Source organism: Cardiocondyla obscurior, linkage group LG07 (genome assembly GCF_019399895.1).
Source record: "Cardiocondyla obscurior isolate alpha-2009 linkage group LG07, Cobs3.1, whole genome shotgun sequence".
Classification (NCBI taxonomy): Eukaryota; Metazoa; Arthropoda; class Insecta; order Hymenoptera; family Formicidae; genus Cardiocondyla; species Cardiocondyla obscurior.
Window position 1 is genome coordinate 8664408 of NC_091870.1, and position 23045 is coordinate 8687452.

At 43.3% G+C, this 23045-nt stretch overlaps 1 protein-coding gene across 2 annotated transcripts in view; it reads left to right on the forward strand.

Moving 5' to 3' along the window:
* Positions 1 to 236: 236 nt before the first annotated feature.
* Positions 237 to 23045, forward strand: part of Ets65a (DNA-binding protein D-ETS-3) — a 41505-nt gene continuing 18696 nt past the window's right edge. The window contains exons 1-2 of one of the 2 annotated variants that reach the window (XM_070659881.1): positions 237 to 720; positions 5951 to 6249. In XM_070659881.1, the coding sequence (XP_070515982.1) occupies positions 5964 to 6249 (286 nt within the window). In that variant the 5' untranslated portion in view covers positions 237 to 720; positions 5951 to 5963. Of the gene's footprint in view, positions 721 to 1887; positions 3571 to 5950; positions 6250 to 23045 lie in introns of those variants that run through there. The other variant, XM_070659880.1, reaches the window with a different exon arrangement.

A 23045-nucleotide genomic window follows, 5' to 3' on the forward strand; every position in this document is an offset into this window, starting at 1 on the left:
GCTTCGTGTCGGAGAGTCCGTGTCCGGGGGCGAGAGCGGGAATCTACCCTGCGTCCTCTTCTCCCTCTCCGTTCTCCACCCTCGTCGTCCACCCTCGCCACCCCGTCGTGCCGTCTTTCTCTCTCGCGCGCGGTTCGCTTTTTCCTCCCCGCGGAGGACGTACCGGCGCAGGCTCCGATACAGCCAATCGTCGGACCGCGACTGATAACGACGCTGCCAAATGTGCGTCCGTCGTACCGCGGCCGAGTCCGCCACGGTGGTCCACGCGCGCTGACAAACTCTCGGGATATCCCCGCGAGCGAGCGAGCGAGTGAACGAACGATCGAACGAAGTCACCGGTCTGGTAATCCCCGCGGAACCATCTACGCTCCGGCGAGTACATGCATTCACTCTCTCCCCCGCGCTATTCCCGTCCGTCGTGATTCTCAGTGTCGATTCCGCAGTCAACGATCCCTCTTGATTTTTCCCGGACTTCCGCACGGACGCCGTAGTGAACATTCAAAGTGAACGTGAGGACATTCGGACAATCGGACAAAGCGAGAGAGAGAAAGAGAAGGGAAAAAGGGAGATCACGGAAAGCCGTTCCCGGTGGAGGAAAAGCGCGAGACTCGCGGTCCATCGAGTATATACCGTTGGCGAAATCGCAAGGGGGATATCTTGGAGAACGAACTGGATCTGATAGTGCTGGACAAGATACCACGTAGGCCCCCCGCGCTGACGGTAAGTGTGCAGCGTTTCGCACTTTCGGTTGATGCGGCTTGGGTCAGAGCGTTTTACGCGCCGTAGAGAAACTCTCGGGGAGAAGAACGCCCCGAAGAGAGGAAACCGAAGATTGTCGGCCGCGCGCTTCCGTCGCACCGGTGCCACTCGCCGATGGAACAATATCGATAACACCGAAAGCGACCGCGATCGTTTTACATTGTTCATACTCGGATTTATGAAGCATTTTTTTTTTTTTTTCTTACAAGCGCTCTCATCGAAATTTCATATTTATCTGCAGATTTATCATTCAACTGATTAATCGTATAAAATATTTAATTTATTTTACATCTCGATGTAGAATCTTTTAAAGATTAGATTCGATAATAATTTCGTACATTTTGATGTATTATTCACAATACTAATGATTAATAAATTTCACGTATTAATAATTACTCGATCAATTTGCTTTCATCCTTTTCTAAAACGCTAATTGTAGTAATCGTTAATTGAACTTGATTAAAATTTTTATAAAATCGTTAAGTTAGAATTATTTGTTCGCACAATCTCTTAAGAAACTTTTTATTAAATTGGCATATTAAAAATAAAAAAAAAAAAATAAAAAAACAGATAAAATAATTTCAGAAAGCGATTATAAGTTTCTTGACAAAATTATTAAAAGTATAAGCAATAAAGTATTTAAATATAAATATAATTAATCTAGCAGATCTCGGCGCGAGGTTCGAGGGGCCCAGCTCGCGCGAACGGAAATGCTTCGGCGTCGCGGAACGTGGTCCTATAATTTCGTTCACGGAGCCTTACGCATGACGCGTCTCCGCGTCTGTCGCCACGCACGTTTTACGGGCTAAACGGCGAGCGCACGCATTGACCAACGCGAAATTACCGCGCGTGTCCACCGACCGCTACGTCGTCCCCCTGCTTTAGCACGTTACGCATCGCAATCACTGTTTTATCTCTTTTTTTTTTTTTTTTTTCTTTTCGAGAAACTAATTTTTCTCATTGTCGTACGATAAAAAACGCGGTTTTAAAACGCATCTCTTACGACTGGAAATAAAATAATTCCATTTCGTGTTTTTACATAAATATTCAGTATAAAAAAATATAAACGTGCTAAAAGATAAGAGTTTTACTATATAAAAAAAAATACGCGGTCTTATTACGAAGCAGAAAAGAATATTTTATAAAAAAAATTACTTTGCATTAATTCCTTCAATGATATCGTAACGTGTTATAAATTTTAATATCGCGGCACATATAAAATTGAGATTTTTATCAGCACGTGATCTCTATTTTAATATATGCACCGTGCTCTGTCCTGCTCTTATGACGTGAATAATCGCCTATAAATGATTTTTAATTTACAGACGAAAGTTCCTTCGACGGGAGGGAAAGTGTCGCGATGCGATTTTCACACGACGGGAGGCGTTTTCCCGGTGGTCTCGGGCGGCTTTTTCTCCCTCTTCGCGCGTGCAATCGTGCGCTTGTGTCGTGTCTGCGACGATGCGTTTAAAAGATATGTGTGTGTGTATATGTATATATATATATATTTATATACATATACATGGACATATATATATATATATATACATATACACATATGAGAGACGAGTTTAGACGAGGTAGGCAGAGGGGTTTCCGGCGAGCGTTAACAGAGTAACAGAGTGATGTAATGAGGCCCGGAAGCAGGCAATTTGCTGCCCGCGGCGGCCACAGTTGCGCGAGACAACCTGCCCGGAGTACCTTCTTCTTGATAGCCGCGGTCCAGCCGTATCGGATACCTGACCGACAAGCCCGCGGAAAGTGATGCTCGTGAAAAAGCGCGAACGGGAAAACAATACCGCGGCGGCGATCGCGCGAAGTGCGTGTGAAGGGAAATCGCGCCAACGCGTGTCGAGGAGAAACATAATTATCTCGTATGATGACGCGCGGTCCGCTGGCACAACGTTGTTTTGTTCGATATAATGAGTGTGAATTATACGCGACAATGGACGTCGCGCAATTGGCGTAAGGTACAGTTTTCTGAATTCGCAGTATCGAGTCGTTAGATCCGTCGCGATCGCACTCGCTTCGACTTCTGGCGATTACCGCATTTAAGATTCGTCGCGAGGAACGACGCAAGTGAAGCAGAAAATATTTTAGACTTGAACTTACACGTCCTCTTATCTGCGTTTTTTTTTTTAAACCGAGAAATTATCTCAAATCAAAATCAAAACAAGCAAGCAATATTGGGTAAATATTTCCATTTTTTGCCGCATTATTTTAACCATTGCGATAACCGAAGTTCGCACTTGTTATACTATTGAAATATTCGCAGCAAGTTTAGAGTAGTTTAAGGAAAAATTTAATAAAAGTTTAAAAAAAAAAAAAAAAAAAGAAAATTAAAATAATAATTCAGAATGGTGTACCGTTTGGAAAGTGAGAGAAATTTTCTTGCCGGCGTAAAAATGGTGAGCCGAGTAGATCACGGGCTGTGGTATCACCGACGCTCGATCGTTCGATTCGGTTTTTAAATTGTCAGACAGAATCGCAAAGACAATCCGGCTGCGCGCTCGTCGTGTCGCGGAACAGCGTGACTATGTGACAGTTTTGTGATTAGATTGACCTCAATACGCGCTGGACATCCGGATGTACTCACGAGAGTGCTTTTATCCTTATTCCGATCGAATGTCAGCGAATGTTTCGCGATAACAAGTGACTCGGGGTAATCGAAAAAAAAAAAAAGCTGTATCTTATCCTTCCGGACTATTCTGGTCTCTAGTGGATGAACCAGAGAAAAGTGACGTTTAAACCACCGACGCAGCAAGTGAAACGCTTACAGGTCCGTCGCGAAAATTATCACGGTGATCGAAGGTAACAAAACGTTAAAATATATAGAAAATTAATTTTTAAAAGCTTACGATTCCTTTTTTTTTTTTTTTTAATGAAAATATCCTGTACTGAGAGGACTTCATATTTCAACGTATATTTAAAAAATTATTGAATCATGAAACAACGGAAACGAAGTCTATAATATATGTATGTCAGTCTCGGTATTTAAAATATTACGCTGCGCGTATAAATTGAAAATTAATTTGCCGGTGATTTATACGCGAGAAATTAACAATTTTGGAACTAGATATAGCTTTCCATTGATAACTAAGGTCAAATAGAAAGCGGTTCAATAGTTCGTACACGAGCATGTCAGAGACAGTTAAAATTAAATACCCGCGTGATTCATATATTAATATCAGCTCGAACGATAATTTCTCCGTCTGCACCATTTTCTCTGATTCCAACAATAGCGCGATATGAGTTTCACGTGTTTGGCCGAGTTGCACGTGGATCGCGGCGGCATCATTTCGTTTGAATAATGATTTATGTAATACGGGAAGAGATAGCGGAAGCGGCAGATTTTCAAGATTAGACGGAAGCGGACTCGCGATAAACGACAAGCTTCAATATTATAGGTGGCCTCTTATCTCCGCGTTCTTCGCGTTGCTGAATTGCCGAGAGATACGATCACGGCGGGCCTCATGCAAATTCGATCGTGGATCGCTTTCGCAATTTTGACGATCATAAGTTCGAGGCCGCCGTCGATGAAATGCAAATGATAGGCGTGTTTTCTAGATTACGCGACTTCGATTACGAGCGCTTCGTTGTTACGTGCATGATAGTTCGTTGATATCACCCCAATGTGTTTCTCGTACTCTTGTATCTCTTTTTCCGTCTAAATATCGCGAAGGAAGCGATAAAGAAATGTAAAACGTCGCACTTAATGTGTGACGAGTGTTTACAAAGATTTGATAAATATATCGAATCAGAATATACATTAAAATAATATAAATAGGAAACTTTTTCTAATTATAAATTGCATTTTATACTAATACTTATAAATCAATTTTTACCAGCCTATCTATGCTTCAATTAAAAAGAAAAAAAAAAAAAAAAGAAAAAAATAGTATTTACAATTAAATAAAGCAGATAGTTAAAGCTAGAACTATGAAACATTAATTCTTCTGGAATTAATAGTGGATTCGACGTGACCTTTTATTCTCCACTAACAGATATCGCACCTAAAATGATGAATAAGAATGCTAATGTAATAAACGCTTTCCTGATGGTGTGCAGCTTTGGTTGATTCATGGCCAGCTGCAACCAAAGGTAAACGTATATACCTGCCTATTAAGTGTTATTTTGACCAGTTAACCCGGGAACACGCGTACGAGATACATTATAAATGATCTAACGATAAAAGCTTACAAAAAGTTGATTGTATAATAGAACCTTTATCTTATCTCTTATGAAATACGATTCTGAAGCGTTTCAACGGCGTAAGAAAAAAAAAAAAAAAAGAATTGATAAGAAATCGATTAAAAGAGGCAACAGTTTCAATGTAATTTAAAAAAACATAATTTTAAATTAAAAATTAAAACCATGATAGAGCCATACAAATAAAGTAATAAAATATGACTAATCGAGAATTTTAAAGAAAAAAAAAAAAGAAAAAAAAAATTGCAAATTGACGACGTAACAAAAACTAAAAGACACACGTTGAGATTGTAAAAGAAGAAATATTTAAACACGTAATACGCTCATCTTCTAATTCGATCATGCCTTTACCGGATGTTTCAAGGGTCCTTTAATGATCCCAACTGCAATATCTGCATGAGCATAAGTGCCATCAGCCTAAAGTAACGTAGGCTTGCCTTCAATCGACGGTGCATTACGTTTCGACCGTGTCTATTTTAATAAATAAAAAAAAAATCTTAACAGCGAGTCCCGCGAACGAATAAGAGAATTAGCTTTCCCTTTGATTCTAACATTTCGCGTTGATAAAACGCTGGCTTATTACCGACACCTACTATCAGTTGATCCGCGCGACGTGAACTTCGTTTCTGAGAGTTGCAATGTTAATATTCAGCAGGAAGTACTCAATTGAACGAAACGGAGTCAACGTCGACGTACAGATGTTTCTCATTGAGACTTCTTCCTAATATGTAGCTGAAAATCAGCGAGCGAGAGGAAAAGGGCGATAGTTAAATCTTCGAGTCTCTCCGCGTCGTCCGGAACGAGAAGGGAACGTTCTTTAAAAATACTTGAACCAGAGAAATTGGCAATCGCGCGGCATTTGAAATTCCGATATCGAAGTCGAAGAGTTACGCTACCAATTATAGTCTATTCTTGTATAACAGGTTGTTCTCGATAATTGCGGTTTTCCCTGCCATTCACGGAAAACGATCTTGAATTGCAGGGGCTCTTTGGTGATGTACGACAGCGCTAGCTGTTCGTACGCAGGTGCGCTCGAATTAAAGGGAGCCTCCGGGGCCGGAGCCGCGGCCGCGGCCGCCGCCGGTGTAACCGCGGCCGGCGTCAAGCAGGAAAACTGGCCGTACCGCGGCCTTACCTGCGGTAGCACCTTTCAACGACTCAAGGAAAGTGTCGACAAGGCGAAGCAGGCCCTCGCCGATCGCAGCGGTTATCTCGCGGGTGCGTTCTCGCCGCCTCCACGCGCCAACCCGTCCGCCATTTCGCCCACCGCCTCCATCACCGGTAAGCAAAGCTATCTCTTGTGGGATTTTAGTTCTTACGACTTGTATAAAAGGAGCCGTGATCTAGCTTTAATACGAGCCGGAAGATCTCCTCGGAAATATCGTAGGGAGCGAAATTATGAGACGCGCCGTATATATTTTAGTCATATAAATAGTTCAGTGTTAATTTAAGAAATTAATTATTTCATCCTTGGTTCTAGTATCGATAATTAATATTAGACAAATAATTTTGAAAAAGAGTAATCGACCAGTAATTAACATTCGCCAATACTTTCCCAAATTTAAACGTCCTCTGTAATTATTCAGAAATTAACTTATACGCAGGATAGTAACGTCGATAATTTACTTTAATCCTTCAAGTCATCCCGTCTTAAGAACTGTCCTACGCTAAATTTAATTATCGTATTAAGTTTAATAATCAAGTTCAGCTATCTCGCGGGTTTCGTTACTCCAGAATTACTGTTGGAGATAAAACACGACGTCGGAATACGTCGCGTTTCTCTACGGCGGGTTTAACGTAGCCGACGATTTTATTCCGAAAGGGCTTTTGTACCGCGCGAAATTTGTGTCCCGCGTTCGCATCGAAATTCCGTCGCGCGCGAGAAGCGAGGGTCGAAATTTCGCGGAGGATCCAACTCCTTTGTCGGCGCGTCTGTATCTAGCGAGAATTATAGCCGAGTTAGGTATAGGTACGCGACACGAAATGGCCCGACTTAAAATCTAAGTAGCCGTGCATCCCCCGGCGCGGGCCGCAGATAGGGGAAGATAGAGCAAGCCCGGTGGTTGTAGAGGGTTGCCCGGGATGGGCGAAATGCGGGCAGAGTACCCGCGGTGAGCGAGCGAGAAAGGAACAAGCGGGGCAAAGAGGGAGGAAAGGGTGGGATGCTGGGATGCCGAGGGGAGCATCCGGGATCTCGGAGGGTACGTGGGGCGGTCGGTCGTCATGGATACGCTCCCGGCTAACCCTGTAACCGCTCCTCCCTCGTCATTCTACATTTTCGCAACTACCCGCCGCCATCATCGACCCACCATCTTGTCTCGAACCCTACGAGTCCCGTCAAAATTTTGAGACGACACCTCGAAACACAGACGCGACTAAAGATTTATCTTACGTGGAGTGCAGGGAAAACATGATAAGTTCGATTGAACGGAATGCAATCGCGCGATAAGCGTTTATCGTAACATCTGACGAAGTGGAAAAAATATCAAAAAGTATTAGAAGCCGCGAGAAGATAAGAAAACGGTACAGAAGTTAAAGAATTAATTAATTAAAATGTAATATATAATGATTTTATCAATTTAGCATTTTGCGAATAAACGTTAATATTCCATATCTCTAACATCAATATTCCTTTCATCGCGAATCGTCGGCTGAAAGAATATCGTGAATACCACTTTGCAAATTAATTTACATTGTTTTCGCGTGGGCCATGTATTGCGCGGAATATATTATATCGAATAATATAACGTAATCTCAACCGGCTATTTCAGTGACCTTGTTGGCGCGAGATGAATTAACGGCGGGAGTGGAAAGCGTGTTACGAAGCGCGTGCGAAAAATCGAGCGGGCGCAATCAGGATCTGGGTCCTCCAAGATCGGGGGGGAGGATTAACGCGCGATCTAGGAAACGGGAGGATCGATCGAACCGCCTAGGTAAATGCGGGCGACCGCGTCGCGCCGTTAAACGCAGCCACCGGGCGAGACGAAAGTTTCAGTCGCCGATAAATTTCGGATACGGGCGAGCAGGATATTGCCGCGGCCGCGGAGAGTAGTCGACGGGCGTTTTGCTCGGGCTGGCAAGCGATGCAACACCATCACCATCGTGCAACACGATCCCCGCCGTATTCGAACACCTCCCCGGTCCTCTCCGCCGTTTCCTCGTCCAACCTCATCCTCCGCCTCTACCTCCGCCGTTCTCCCCTTCCGCTCCGCCGTCTCCTCGCGGGCGTGGGCGGTAGATAACGTGATTTACACTGGTCGGGTAATTAATGTCCTCGGCGACCGGCGCTTTAAAAAAGCAATCGGAAATCGGCGACAACGAAGAGCAACAGTCAGCCCGCCGCCCGCCGGCTGCTGCTGCTGCCGGATGACAAATTATCGCGCGCAAGACCGTTACGCCGGGGATTTTTTTTTTCTTTTTTATTTTATTTTATTTTTTTTTTCTCGCGTTTCTCTTGGCACGGGAGAGCATCGTTATGTGATGCCCATCTTTACCGGTTCTTAACAATTTCGGAGAGAGATAGCGCGCCGATATCGAGAGCGAGACGCCACGCCGCATTCTGCTAAGTTTCTAATATAATTTTGACGCTGCTTGAGAAAGTACGAGCGAGTTAATTAACTTGATGATTTTATATTACTAAATTTGATTTTATTCTGCAAAAGCTTTAGTCAACAAGGACGATAATTTTAGTTAGAAGAAATCAAATTTAAAACGCCAGTAATTTTGCGATGTGTAACGAGTACGCTAATGCACTTTTATGATATCTTTTTTCTTCATTTAAGAAAAAAAAAATTGGAAATAAATAATACAAAAATTAGATATATGAGCATGAAATATTTATGACATGACATAAACGGGTGGACGTTTAAAGCGTGTTCGCGATTGGGCGAAATCTTTACGTTGTGTGCCGCTTATCAATGTGGGAAAATAGCGAGGGCTTTTGCTCTCATTAACCGCATTACGTCATCACGACGTGCATTAGAACCGATCGATGGTATCTCCACGGCACTTATGCGGAATAAACTTGCGCGTAATCAGGTTGCGTGTCTTTTCGCACGTAGGTGCGTGACTTTACGCTCTGCGTTACGGCAACAACTATTTCGCATCGCCACGCAACGAGTTAAACTTTCGTGCATATCTCACACCTGCCTGCTTCCCGTTTCGCGAAGAAATGTCTCGCGCCTTGCATTAATATTTTCACTAAGTAGAAGAATCTTTATATAAAAGTAACTAAGAGCGAAATTATGAGACACGGTATCCGACAGCTAATCGTCTTTGTTTAGGGAACATTATAAGTACCCGTGTTCTTTAAAAAAAAAAAAATTCGATCGTAATTAAAAGACCGTTACCGAAAAAAGATCGAACAACGCACGAGAACGAGATTACATATAAGTTTGTAGCACGCCGGTACAGCATTTCTCGCGAAATAAATAATCTGCAATTTTACCTATAAATCCGCGCTTTTATTTTATTTTTATCAATTGTATTAACATTCTACACTACGAAAAAAAAAATGAGGAAACTCACCGATCTGCATGAGCATCAGCGGAGTTGTAAAGTTCTGCGGTTGGCTGTAACATAAAATGCAAAATATTAATGTAGAGATGCATGATATAATCAATTAATAAAGTTAATAAGAAAAATAAATTTTTTTTTAATTAAAGATTTTATTAAAAAAAAAATTTATATTTACCTATAAGTTGCTCCGCCGATGTATGATGCCCCCCGGGCCTGCTCCTCCTCCCAGATGGAACGTGTCGAGTCATCCTTCCGCGCCGAAGTCACTTGCAAACACCTCGACCGTGGATTTTATAAGTTCTGTTAATCTGTAACAAAAAAAATATATATATATATATATATAATTTAATAAATCACCAATTTATTACAGATAAAATACATACGATATATCAACTATTATATTTTTATATTAGTAACAAAATTATTTCAGTCAAATTCTTAATTTGCCTTTATTACTAATTCTACTGCAAAAAAAAAAGAAAAAAAAATTAAATTAATTACCAAAACTGACTATTGCGCCTACGTTAGCTCAAGAAATATTCATTTTAAAGTTCGACATGATCTCACAATAATGGGCAAATGTGTTTGTTAAATACAAATATTTTTCACGTTTATTTCCTTTAACTTGTCACGTAATCTGCACTAGCACCAACAGAGTTAAGGGGCAGCGGAAGTGTCGGTCATTGTGTCAACGTGTCTCAGGATAATGCATGTATTTAATGTTTGCCGGTCAAGCACCATCCCTCGGGTAACTTGTTTGCTCACGTAATTGATGTTTGACAAGACGAGGTAATACGCGTGCCGACGTCGTGTTTGTTAGTGCACACGCGTTACCTTTTTAACATGAACCACAAACATCGCATTTAGGCGCATCTGTTATATCTATTCTATTCGCGTTACAAAAAAAAAAAAAAAAAAAAAAAAAATAAAGAGTAGACTTGAAGATTTAATTGTTGCCGCTTTTCCGAAGTGCTGCTCTCTCGCTTCGCTCACTTAGAGCTGTGAGAGTAAATGGCACCATTAAAAAGTCAAAGCGACGATCTCAACCCCGACCCATCAGCACCCTTTAACGAAAGAGTTCCTAAACGATATTTTGCATCGTACGGGTGTAATGTTGCCTCTCGTCTTTCTAATTGCACGGAATATATTGAGAGAGAAATGTTTCAAACGGAGGTACGTGAAGGACAGCTCCGTTCTGCCTATCCCTATTTATAGAAATTTAATTGTTCATAGATGGTAGAATCGATTCCCATTACTTTCACTTATTAGTATAACTAAGTAAATGAAGCATTGGTTTTCAAACATAAATTTTAAACTTGTAATGATACACAAATTAAATTTTTAATTTTACGGAAATTGCGTGTGATGTTAAAAAAAAAAAATTAATTAAACATTGAATTAAAAAAAAAAATCGGTCTTAAGTGTGCGTAATGACAAACAATGACACGTATACGAATATAAAAAATTCCAATTTTAATAGATCAATTTAGGATCGCTCTCTATACGTATAGCTGTGCCTTAACCCTGATAAAGGGAGGATCACGGTGACCGAGACGCGTTGATAATTGCCGGTATCGGTTAACCTAGGGGGTGGTTATGGGTCCCGAACACCCCATTCTACGATCCGACGGCCCCCCCTTGATTCTCTCTGAGCGTGATCCCTTTTGCCCTTTATCCGTGAACTTCTGTAAGCCCCTTCGCTTCCGCTACCAGTGGCACCGGTAACTGCGACTAGTCCACCCTCGTTCCCAGCGCACAGGGGTGACTAAGGGTCAGAGAATCGTAACTGTCTCTCTTTTAAAAAATGGAAGGAATACATTAAGAACCCTCAGACGCGAAACGAGGCTCGACTTCCGCCCTTGTACAGGATTTTTCCTTGAACCCGGGCGCAAAATTCTTATCCTCGGGATAATTGGGCGTACTAATGACGCGCGGGTTCCACACATTAAAGCGGCTTAATACGCACGCAGGAATTAGTCCGAGAATATTAATAACTGAATTAAATAATTTACTTTTCTTGACAAACATACTTGCAATGCAAAAGATATAAAATTTGCTACTTTTACGAGTGCATCTTCACGTCTCTCGTTTTCTTTTTTTTTTATCTCCACCTTCTGCTTATTTGTTTCTCCGTCTCTCTTTCCTTCTCTCATTTCGTGTCGTTCAGGTCGATCGCGCACGGCCGATTCTGGTATCCCCCGCGGGGTTCCGTCTTTCTATTCGCGCAGTTCTCCTACGGCTCGTTGCAAGCCCCGTGACTAATCATGATAGTTCCGCTCGGGAACGGCGGGGACACACGACTCTCGGTTCCGGTTCCGGCGCGTGCTGTCACCCCCTCCGGGAACCCTCTCTGTTCCAGCGTCGACCGCCTGGCCGCTACCCCCTAGCGCTGTTGGCAAGCCGCCCTCCCGCGCAATTATTGCGCTTCGCAACAAAGAACGTAGCGCGCGGCTTCGAAGGGCAAGATTGCTCCTACCGCTGCCTTATCTTCGCGACGGGAACCCTTCGCTGTGTTTTTTCGCTTCGCGGGGCTCTTTCTTCTTTTTTTTTTCCCCTTCCCGATATCGAACGGTATTTGGCATATTAATACGTATTTGCGAATTATATTTAAATAGAAAATTAATTATATTGCTAATTATATTTTAATAAAACAAAAGAATTTTTTTTTTTGCAACAAACTATATAAAATCGCGTTTAAATCCGTTTCAACGCTTCTACATATATGCTTTTACTGTCTCACCGCATCTCAAATCGCGTCAGCGCGGATTAAATTATCTGGCGTGTACCCGCGAACCGCGTTTCCCGAGTGCAGCGTTCTAATCTACGCTGAAGCTGCATTAACGGTAAACGAGGGGGGTCCGCCGTTCGCCGAATTTCTTCCGGGAATCTCCTGGGATTTTCGGATTTCCGCTTCCACGGCTTAGCGCCGTGTCTTCGCCGTATCCCCGATCCACGCGCGTTTCCAGCATGTATTACTCGTACACGTCAAGAAGCAGCGAGGTCGCTCGTCGGCCCCACGAACGAATCATTATTCATTCTCGCGCGACCTATGGCCCACCCACCCGACGTCGTGAAATAACCTCGTTAAGCCACTAACTGCCGCGGCTGGTCTGGCTGGTGAGAGCGTGCCGGTGGAAATATCGCTAGCAAGACGAAGACGCGAGAGCGAGCTCGTGGAAGAGGAAGAACATAGAAAAGCGAACAGAGAAGGAGCAAGACGGCCGCTGTATGTAAGTGCGAATGTTATCGAGGAATGGAAGAAAGCAGAGCGAAGAAAGAAAGCGAGAAAGGGAGAAAGAAAAACGAGGGAGAAAGTTTAACCCCCCACATGACTTGGCGGAAATTCGGGCGAGAGCGGTCCGCCCTCGCCACGCGGTTTATTATGCGTTCGCGCAAGAGGGTGCATGTACGTACGTGCGCCGTGCACGATTTCGTAAATCCGGCCCTCGACAGATCGTATTACGTGATAAATTTTAATTCTCGCCCGTGATCGCCGCGCTTGCATGCCCGTTTTTCTCGCGCCCCGGTAGTGGCCTTCGTTGATTGCGAGATAAATACGCAATATCCCGGAGAATTTATGTAACGGCAGAGCAGCACCCGCTTTTCTCAAAGTTATAAACTATCGCCTATTTATACAATAGAATTCTTTCTCGACCGAGAGTTTAAAGATTTAAATTATAAACGAAACTTAATACATTTTTCTTTTTCTTTTTTTTTTAAGTTAAAATAAAATAAAATATTAATATAATTTAAAGTTAAAATTTTATATAAAATTAAAGTGAAAATTCTCGATATCTGTAAATATCTCTATGAATTTTTCACTTCAGATTGAATTTAGATTAACGTGAATATACAGCTGTGGCGTTTAAATTTCGTTGCACATGCCTTATCGTGATAAGATCACGTCGGCAAACAGTGACGCGAATTTTTTAGCGATGATCGGTTAAAAGGATGACGATGGGAACACGCTTGATACGAGCCTCCCAGCATCTTTGGTTTTGAATCAATAGCGAAACGTCTACTAACTACGCGCAAAATTCTCCTGGGTTTCTTCGACCCTTGAACAGATGGCACTGTATTATGAAAGCATCCCTTATTTTAGTTTGCCTAAAATGTGGCAGATGTCTCGCGTATTATTCGCATCCCTCTGCGAAAGATATTATTCTATTTGGTTGCAAATGTTCATATTTGAATCGTAGATAATTACTTCTCTGATAAGTACATTATGTGTCGCTCTATATCCCGATAATGTAATTTTAAATTGTAATTGCTGGATTTCAATAATAATACAGAGTTTCGATTAACGTTGAATATAAATGACGTACATTATAATTATTAATTAAGTACTTAAATATTCTGCTGAACTGAATATGTACTTTTAATTACGAGCTTCTTTGAATTTTTGAAATATAAAAATTTATATATCCTTAAATTAGTCGAGAATTAGATTACGCGATTTTACATAATTACTTTCATTTGCTGAAATCTTAATTTTTTCCTAATAAAATGCGTATTCGTTCGATTTAGAATTTGCAAAATTTAGTATTTCATAACTTATACTTTATTTTACTTGTTTCTTTTAATTCTTAATTGTGACGTTTGAAAATAATGTAATTCATATCACTTGAAATTACACGGGCAAACTTCCAGTTTAATTATATTCAGTTGTATGCAAAAAATCAATACTTATTAGACTAATATCTCGCCGGATTTCCTGTGAGCACTCAGAATTTTCAAGGAACGCGGTAAAAGCTGCGGCGAGATTGGCCCTTTAGCGTCAAAGCATCGACTAAAGTTACCCCGTCACCTCCATTAGTTAGAAAAGAAACGGGCCCTTTAACCGCGACAAAAGGTGAGGGTTGAGATCATGTCAAGTGTGGTAGTGCGTGATCTGTTGCTCGTACGCCGCTATGCACGTCGACAATATTGGCTGCCAGCTAAGGAAAGGCAGAAAAAAAATAGGGGGAGGGCGGAGGCGCCTGCCAAGGATCTCCCTTTTCCAATGCTCACTCCCCAAGTCACTCCTTCATTGACGGAACATTAAGCACACACGATAACGCATGATTAACTAGCTAATGACTCTCTCTTTTTCGCTCTTGCCTTTCGTCGCCGACGGGGGATGTGCCCCGTCGATTTTTGCGATGTCACCGTCGCTACTTCCGAAATAAAATAGAGTCTCGTTTGCCCCGTCACGAGCGATTGACATTTCGACTTGTTAATCGGTCCCGGCCAGTAATTCGCGATGAATTATATTAATATCGTTGTATTAGTAAAATCATGAAATTTTCCACGCGTTCCTACTGCCTTCGCGAATTATATTTCACGCATGCATTTTATTAACGCCAGACAATTTTTGAGAAGAGAAAGGAAGATAAAGTTACATTCACCGATTTCTGTCGCGTGACCGTGTTGTCACTTCCGAAATAAAATAGGCCCTCATTCTTTTCGCGATAAAATATCGACATGTTTATAATCGACATTTTCGTTAATTGATGGACTAGCAATTTGCGAGAGACAAATTCTACTGCTCCAACAAAGTGTTCGAGAATTCTCACTGTAATATCAAGAAGTTACTTTGTTTAATAAAAAAAAAAAACAGATAAATTTTGTTAAAAGATAATGCATTTAAAGTTAATCGTAATTAAAGTACAAAATTAATTACGGTATTTTTTTTTCTTTAAATAAAATGTTGCATAACTCTAGAAAATTATTGTTTTAAAAACCAGTCCGTCAACTTTTTACTACGGTCGATACTTTTATTTACGTAAACGTTGAACAGGAGTTACGACCGATGCTTTTTTTTTTTTTTTCGTCAAAAGTTAGGACTGTTATGTATGAGCCACGTTGCAGATACGTAAAACTGATTGAAAATCGCGAACCGTGAACTCTGATAAAATCTGGGATATGATAAAGCGAGCTTCACGCTCCATCGTATGCATTAGTTATGAGGCAGCGTCACCGCGTGTTATATGCAGTCATTACAGCTGCGATGATTAATTCCTTGTAAGGGTGCAACTGATTATCATAAATTTTATTGCCAGTACGATATTTTCTTCCTTATGATTCGCGAAAGGAGTAACTGTGAGGTTTATCGTCGTATACATCGACAAAAACGTTACAAAATTAATTACAGCGTTCCTAACATTTCAAGAGAAAGGGCAGAAATTCATGTTTCTTTCTTTCAATTATTGAGCATAAAAAGAAATTAATAATAAAATAAAAGAATTATTCGTCGATTTTCAATCAGTAATTTTTAATAGAACCTCGAAAAGGAAAAAGTGATTACTTTCGTTCTTATCTGCAGACCAACTTCGTATTTTTTTTTTTTTTTTTTCTACTAACATTCTTGAAACTTAAGCACTTTGTTGATTACAATCGTTAAGCATGAGGCAAATCTTTTCCTACAGCGACGCGTTATCGCGAGAAACGGCATGTTGCGCTTCATGTTAAGTCATTGAAAAGCAAGTGGTTTGGATATGTCGCGAATCGCCGTATCGGCCGCGGAAGAAAGTGTGACGAAGCGGATAGAAGGATAGCAGGGAGGAAGGTGAGAGGAAAGGGTGACTATTGCTGCCACGAGTGCGAGGACGACGGGGCGACCGGTGTTTGTGGCGTCCGTCGCCGCCGCCGCCCCGGCCGCCGACAAAAAGGCGAGAGAATTTCCTGAAATCCTTTCTGAGGGTCTGATTGCCATCATTATCGTGGAGTGGGTAGGAGTAGCAACGGCACCGTGGGGAGGACAGGGCGCCCCCGCGGGGATGGGTTTCGTTCGAGTTGGCAGGAGGATGAGAATGGTTAGGAGTGGAAGTCTCCCTCTCGTCCCCTTGCCGTCCCGGGCTTGATAGGGTGACTCGGGTGCGGAGGAGAGGGCGGGATGGGCGAGCTAGTGGAGGACAATCAGCGGTATATTCAACGCGAGCTGAGAACTGGAAGACCAGGGAAGTCGCGCGCGCGCGCGCGGGTCGGACGACGACGACGACGACGGTGGCGGCGACGATGACGACGACGACCACGACCACGAGGAGAACGAGAACGATTCTCCACGTTTCTCTTGCGCGCGGAATCGATCGACCACCTACACTACCCGGTTCGGCGTAACACCCGCTGTTCCTGGCCACCGGAAGCTGCTGAACTGTGGCAGTCGAACGGCGGGTTCTCTACGCGTTCCTGCGGATTCTCTACGGATCGAATTCCGTCAGCCGTGAGAAATTCGACCATACCGCCGACGACACGTCGTAAATTTTGGGATTTATTTTTCCGCTCATGATCATGATTAATAAAACATTTAAGAATTACGAGTCTTTTGAAACAAAGAACATTTAAATACTTAAGCGTCGCGTATAAAAAATGATACGTAAAATATATTTAAGTAATAAAAAAAAAAAATATATATGTTTTAAAATTACTTTTGTAATGTATTGATTATGTTAAAACAATTACTTTCATTAATGCAAAATATATAAAATAATTATTCGCTTCGCGGTGTTTAAAATGTGTCGAAATGTATAATGAATCACGTATACGCGTAAAAATTCTAATCAACTATAAAGCGCGAGTACCGCTGGGTAATAATTTATTACTGCAATCCAATAAATATTCTCCTATCTAGTTAACCGGCGGAAACGTAAGCTACTTTGATATCGCGGTGGAGGAAGGTGTTATTCGCGCGATGTGCCCTCAGCTAACTTTGTGTCCGCGCGTCCAGTTTCATATGAAAACGCGTTAAGCGCTTTTATTAAATACATGTACATATTTTATACCGCCGAAAGGTAAAGCTTAATAAAGTTGTCAAGCGGCGCTTCGCGTAATTGCCGCGTAAGAGGGACATCATCTGCGATCTCACCCCCGGCAGCATGTGCGCTGCTCGCGAAACTACCAGATAATCATCGCAGCTGTTACCGGGGACAGCGACGTCACACACGGAACGTCCACGTATCGCCGCGGTTCTCACCGCGGTATTCCGAAAGAAAACCATGACCTCGGTACGCCGATTTCTTCGACCTTCCTGTTTCTTCTCCTACACCCCCCCTGGGAGGACTTTCTCGCTCCCCGCGCTATCGTTCGTTCGTCGGACTTTGCCTTGCCTCGTGGATCAAAGCGAGGTGGTAACCGAGTAACAATGCCAACGTGAGCAAAGCCGAGTTTCTCTCCCTCCCCCCGCCCTCCCGCTCCGTTTTCCAACCTCCGTTCCCTCCTGCCTTTTTCTTTCTATCTCGGTTTCGTACGTACGAACCACGCGCGCACACATTCGCGACGTGTGGTGCGGTGTGGTGTGGCGCGGCGCGATGTGGCCTCGACTCGACTCGATTCGCGTGGCGGCGGCTGATCGATGCGTCGCCATGACGACGCTTCCGCCGCCAGTCATCCAGCTACCTCCGCGCACCCCTCTTTCACGACCACCTCCAACCCCCTAACCCCCGCCGACGCGCCCTCCTGCTGCCGCAGCACTGGCGTTACCCTCCCGAGGTGGGTGGACGGGCGAGTGGGTGCCCACTCATCGTGCCGTTTGTTACCGGCACCGTGATCGTCAGCCACCATGATCCTCTCCGCCAAGCGGTTCGGTTCCGAGAGGTATCGCGACGATGAGTTCGCGGTGCACGACCGCCCTCCGATCTTAATTGACGTTTTCCTGAGACGAACGCCCGGCATGCATTGTCCGAAATCTCTCTTACGACGTGTCAATATCGTTTAGCCGGAGTTCCAGTTTTCGCAACATACTGCTACGAATCGTATCTGATCTTTCGAGATGATAAATCTGATTCTGAATTTGATCACGACGAACCACCGACAAATTCAATTAATTTGCGCACAATCAATGACGGCGATGTTACTCGGATTAAAATTTAATCGACGATTTTCTTATTTTTAGCAGACGTTCAGAAGCGTCGTTATTAAGATTTAATTAGGTATCATTATCGAGGTCTAATTAACGTGACATCATAATAATAAGTAATCGTACAAATAAATAGAATTAGATATTTAAAACGATCGCAGAAAATTAAATGTGGTAATTGAAATTGAATCATTAATTAATATTTCTTTCATACTAACGAACTTAATTATCTAACATAAATTTTTTGACAATAAAAAGATATATAATTTCTGAATATTTAACGCTCTTCAAAAATTAGAAAGTAATTGTTAATTTTATTGTCGCGAAACCGTCGCGTCGAGTAAATTACCAAGCGGCATAATTTGAACGGTCACAATTAGATTGCTCATGTAAATTGAACAGAAGGATTGTAATAAACTAGTAAACTGTTTAATGTAACAATGCCAATAGCAATCACATGCCATACCGATCGATCTGACCCGTGCGCGTCTGCTTACTCTCACAACCAGGGCACGAATTAATTAACAGCCGGACGATCTCCGAATAGAGATAGGTATTTTTAATTTTAATCCCGATCGACCCCGGGTGGTCCAGCGGCTGGTAGCGTTATCAGCGCCGCATTCGTCATCCCGCGGCGGGAAAATACGCTCGCGTTGGGTGCGTTTGGGTGCGCGCGAGCAGGCCGCGGGCGCATGATGTAAATAATCGTTTATTGATTAACTGTTTGACTGCGCAAGTCGAGTTAACTATGGCTAATCTCTGATTTGTAACGCCTTCCCACCCTTGCGCGCCGAGGGTGGTTACATTGGCGGACGCAGCGGAACAGGGGGAAAGGGGGGACAGCGGAGAGCGGCGGTGGGATAGAAACGCGGGTTGCAAGAGGATGCGGGGGAGGCGAGAGGGGGGGTTATACTCCCCCTCGGCACGTAGTTTTCGCCTCTGCAACCCTCCTAGCGCTAACACGGAATTAATATCTCGCGAGTTAGCGCCCCCCCCTTTACGTCCCCCTCAACGGCCCCAAAACGGAAATGAGCGCGCGGATGCCTCCGCTCTCTCGGTTCTCTGCTTCGCTCGTCTTTTCCCTCGCCCACCGTCCCGCCGTCCCGCTCTCTCGCTCTCCTCCATCCACTTGCGGTCCCATTCCTGCTTCTGTCTCCTCTTCGTACTTCCATCCTCACCGTGTCTCTTCCGCCCCACGTTTGCTTCTGGCATTCTCACCGACGCAACACGTCAGAACTTCCAGAGCCGGTTTACCCGACAGATACTTATAGACATTGCGCTTAAGGAGAAAACATACGAGATCCCCAAAAGATACTTGGCGAAGTCGAAGTTAAGCAATGTTTAATTAAATGTCTGCAAGATGTAACGCGCTGACTAAAACTGCAACCTAACTCGAACTATCATCCTCCTACGTATACGTACGTATGTAAGTATAATGAATTTTATGTGTAATCGCACAAACTTCCTAACGAAACGTCATCAGACATCGATAAAAATTATAAAGAATTAATATAGAAAAAACTATTGAATATTAATTTTATATTATTACGGGGATATAATATAATCTTAAAAAATCTTTTGAATAGCCGGACTACTGCAGACATCCGGTAAGCACGAACAAAAGTATAGCCGTTTGGTTAACCCGGAACGCGCCATGCCAGCCAGAGATATGCAAATCCGCAAATAATTAGGCTGAAGATATGATGCGTGCGGTAACTACTGTTCAGAGTCCGGGAATGGATGCGCATTTGAACCTTTGTTTGAGCTCGCAATTGCGTTCTTGCGTAACGTAATTGATGGCTTTCGCTTCTGTACGCACCCTACGCACCCTACGCATCCTTATATCGCCACTATACATAAATAATATATACGCAAATCTTCCCGAATCCGCAATCAAAGTTATCGGAAGATAAATTTGAGATTTTTGATTAATTAATTAATTAATTTTGGACGCAATAAACATATTTTCAGATAAAAAAGCCAATGTTAAAAATATCGATACTTTTAATATTTAACGATTCTTCACGGATTAAAAATATTAGATTTCTTTTTTTTTTTTTTTTTTTTTTACTTCTTTCAATACTAGAGATACAAACACATACGTTATCGAAATTAATTTTTTTAAATTATATTTCTCGATTATTATTTTAATAAATTAGTGTCATCCTCTGCTTGCATACGACGAATAATAAATGCAATTATCCATTGAAGGCAGAGTTCACGTCAACGTATGGCTTTGTATCACTGCCGTATGCAGGCCAGTAAACATGCCACTGGAACGCGTTTGCCAGTGCATTGGACTTTAAAATGCTACGCAAAGAATCGCTCTAAAGAATCACTCAAGCCACTTGTCGAAACCCGTACGGAGATATCAGCCCAGTAACCGTCCACGACATACGTTGCGATTATTTAGTTTGCTATTTACGATACTTTCCTTCAACAAATACCGTATAATTTTTTAGTAAAACGAATGGTGAATTGTCAATCTACCCATTGTTGTTCTTAGATTTTTTATCTTTATTCTTTTTTTTAATTTGAAAAAATTAACTCTACTAATTTTATAACTATTAAGAGTCAAAGAAGAATATAATTGCAGATGTGACGAATATAGAACTACGCTATCCTTTAAAATGCAAATATTAACGCGGACCTCGAGATTCTACAAATCAATCCTGTGCAAATTTCTCTCTCGCTCAGACGACGTTACAGCCTCGCATCAAGGATCGGATTTCGTTTCCCGCGGGAATGTCGCCTACGAGCGGCTTCGTCCTAAACGTCGGAGTTATCAGCGGCACGTCGAAAGTTATCGGTACACCGAAACGACACCGATACCCCGGGCGTAACACGCGTACGTCGACACGAGACGCGCTATCCTACTATCTGCACCGCCGAGCGGTTTGAGCATATTGTACAAATTGAATGCGAGGAATTATCTGGCGAGCAACGGGGAGAGAAGATATGTATCATCGCGCACTTAAGCGGGCCCCCAAACGTAACAAAGTGACACGGTTCTTATCGTGTTATGGACCGAGAAAAGGGCGAAAGGGAGAAAAGACGTGAGCGAGACGCGAGGGGGAGGGAAGGGGGCAGCAGAAGAGAAAAGGACAAGCGCCGCTGTGCGCTTTGCTGAGAGTGTGCCAGGCACTAGAAACGAGGGGGGTGGAAAAAGAGAAGGGTGGAGTAGCGCGGCGGGGTGTGTAACTGGCTCCCTCGTTCCATGCCCTACCTCGCGGCTATGCGTCTCGCGTACAATAGCCGGCGGCCCGTCATGTTTCATGCCGCGCACAATGATACTACGCGCACGAACGCCATCGGCGTATGCCGTGTCCCGTAGTGCCGCGAGCGCGCGAGCCGTAATACCGCTCCGGCACTCCGTTACATCTCGAGATAATGCGCGGGGGGGTAGGAGGGTTGAAGTAGGCACGCGGCCGGCTTCCTCCGGCATCCAAGTGCCTCCTCAAGACCGATCGACGATAGCACTCGTCCGGACTCGACCGGGTTCTCCTCTTTACTACTCCTCTAATTGAGCTAATCGCCGTAGCGAGCCTGCCAGGATATCCCCTCTGTTATCAAGATGCAAGGATTCTATTAGATCCCGTCCATATCGGGATGCAACTCCGTTTTTCTTTTTTTTCTTTCTTTTTTTGTATCCGGTTTTCTCAAATAAAAAAAGTTTACTTGTATTTTGTTTTTTCTTTCTTTTCCTAATCCTTCTTTTAACATTTACTTATAATAAAATTGAAATATAATTGTACTACGTTTATTCATAAATGTCTATGCAAGCATGGACTAGACTTGGCCTCACTAATTTGATATCCGCTGTTTTTTATCAAAAATGCAATCGACCGTCACCTTGTTTCCACGGTTGTTAATTTACAATAATTAATTTATCAGAATAGACTCTCGATACCCGCGGTACTTTCACCCTAAATAATCGCAAAATTCCGCTCGGTTATCGGCGCTTCGCGAGAAAGATACGCTTCGTGACGCCAGACGCGGCGGATAAGGGGGTGGCCCACCGGGGGATGGCCGATGCAGAAAAACGGCGATGGACCCCACCGCGGGGTGCATTTAACCCTCGGCGTGCCGCGCGTTCGCGGGCACTCGAGAGTGATCGCGCGTTAAATGCGCCGCCGGGCGTACGCGGTCGCGTGTCGCGCGCGTGCCCTCTTATCGGGGGAGGGAAAGGGTGCCCGGCTCTCGAAACGACGTACGCAACGGACACCTACGAAAGAGAGACGGGGGCACGCGGCCTCGCGTGCGTGTGCGTGCGAGCTGCGGAACGAATGTACGCGTACAGTCCGTACCTCCTGGGCCTCCTACGCTTTGCACGACGGGAATATCGCCGTGGCGTGAATCACGGTTATAAACAGTAAATGACTTCTGTCAATGTGGCCCGCACACGCATGCTGCCCACTTTCAGTCTCCGACGATCATTGTCGTCGCTTTTGTCAGTCGTATCCGATATTCTTTTTCTTTTTCCTTTTTTTTTTTATTTTTTTATTTCGAACTAAATTTTTTTAACACGCGGTTTAAGCCTCGACTTCGCGGACATGATCGGCGATAAAATCGCAGACAAGTGTTATTTTTCTAAAATAATAATTTTAACTACGAAATACCACCACCTATATTTTGAAGTTTACTCACCCATATCGCCGACTCGGGATCACCCGTATCTGACCCTGGATCCGGAGCTGCATCTGCATCCGTTCAGTTTCACGAAAGT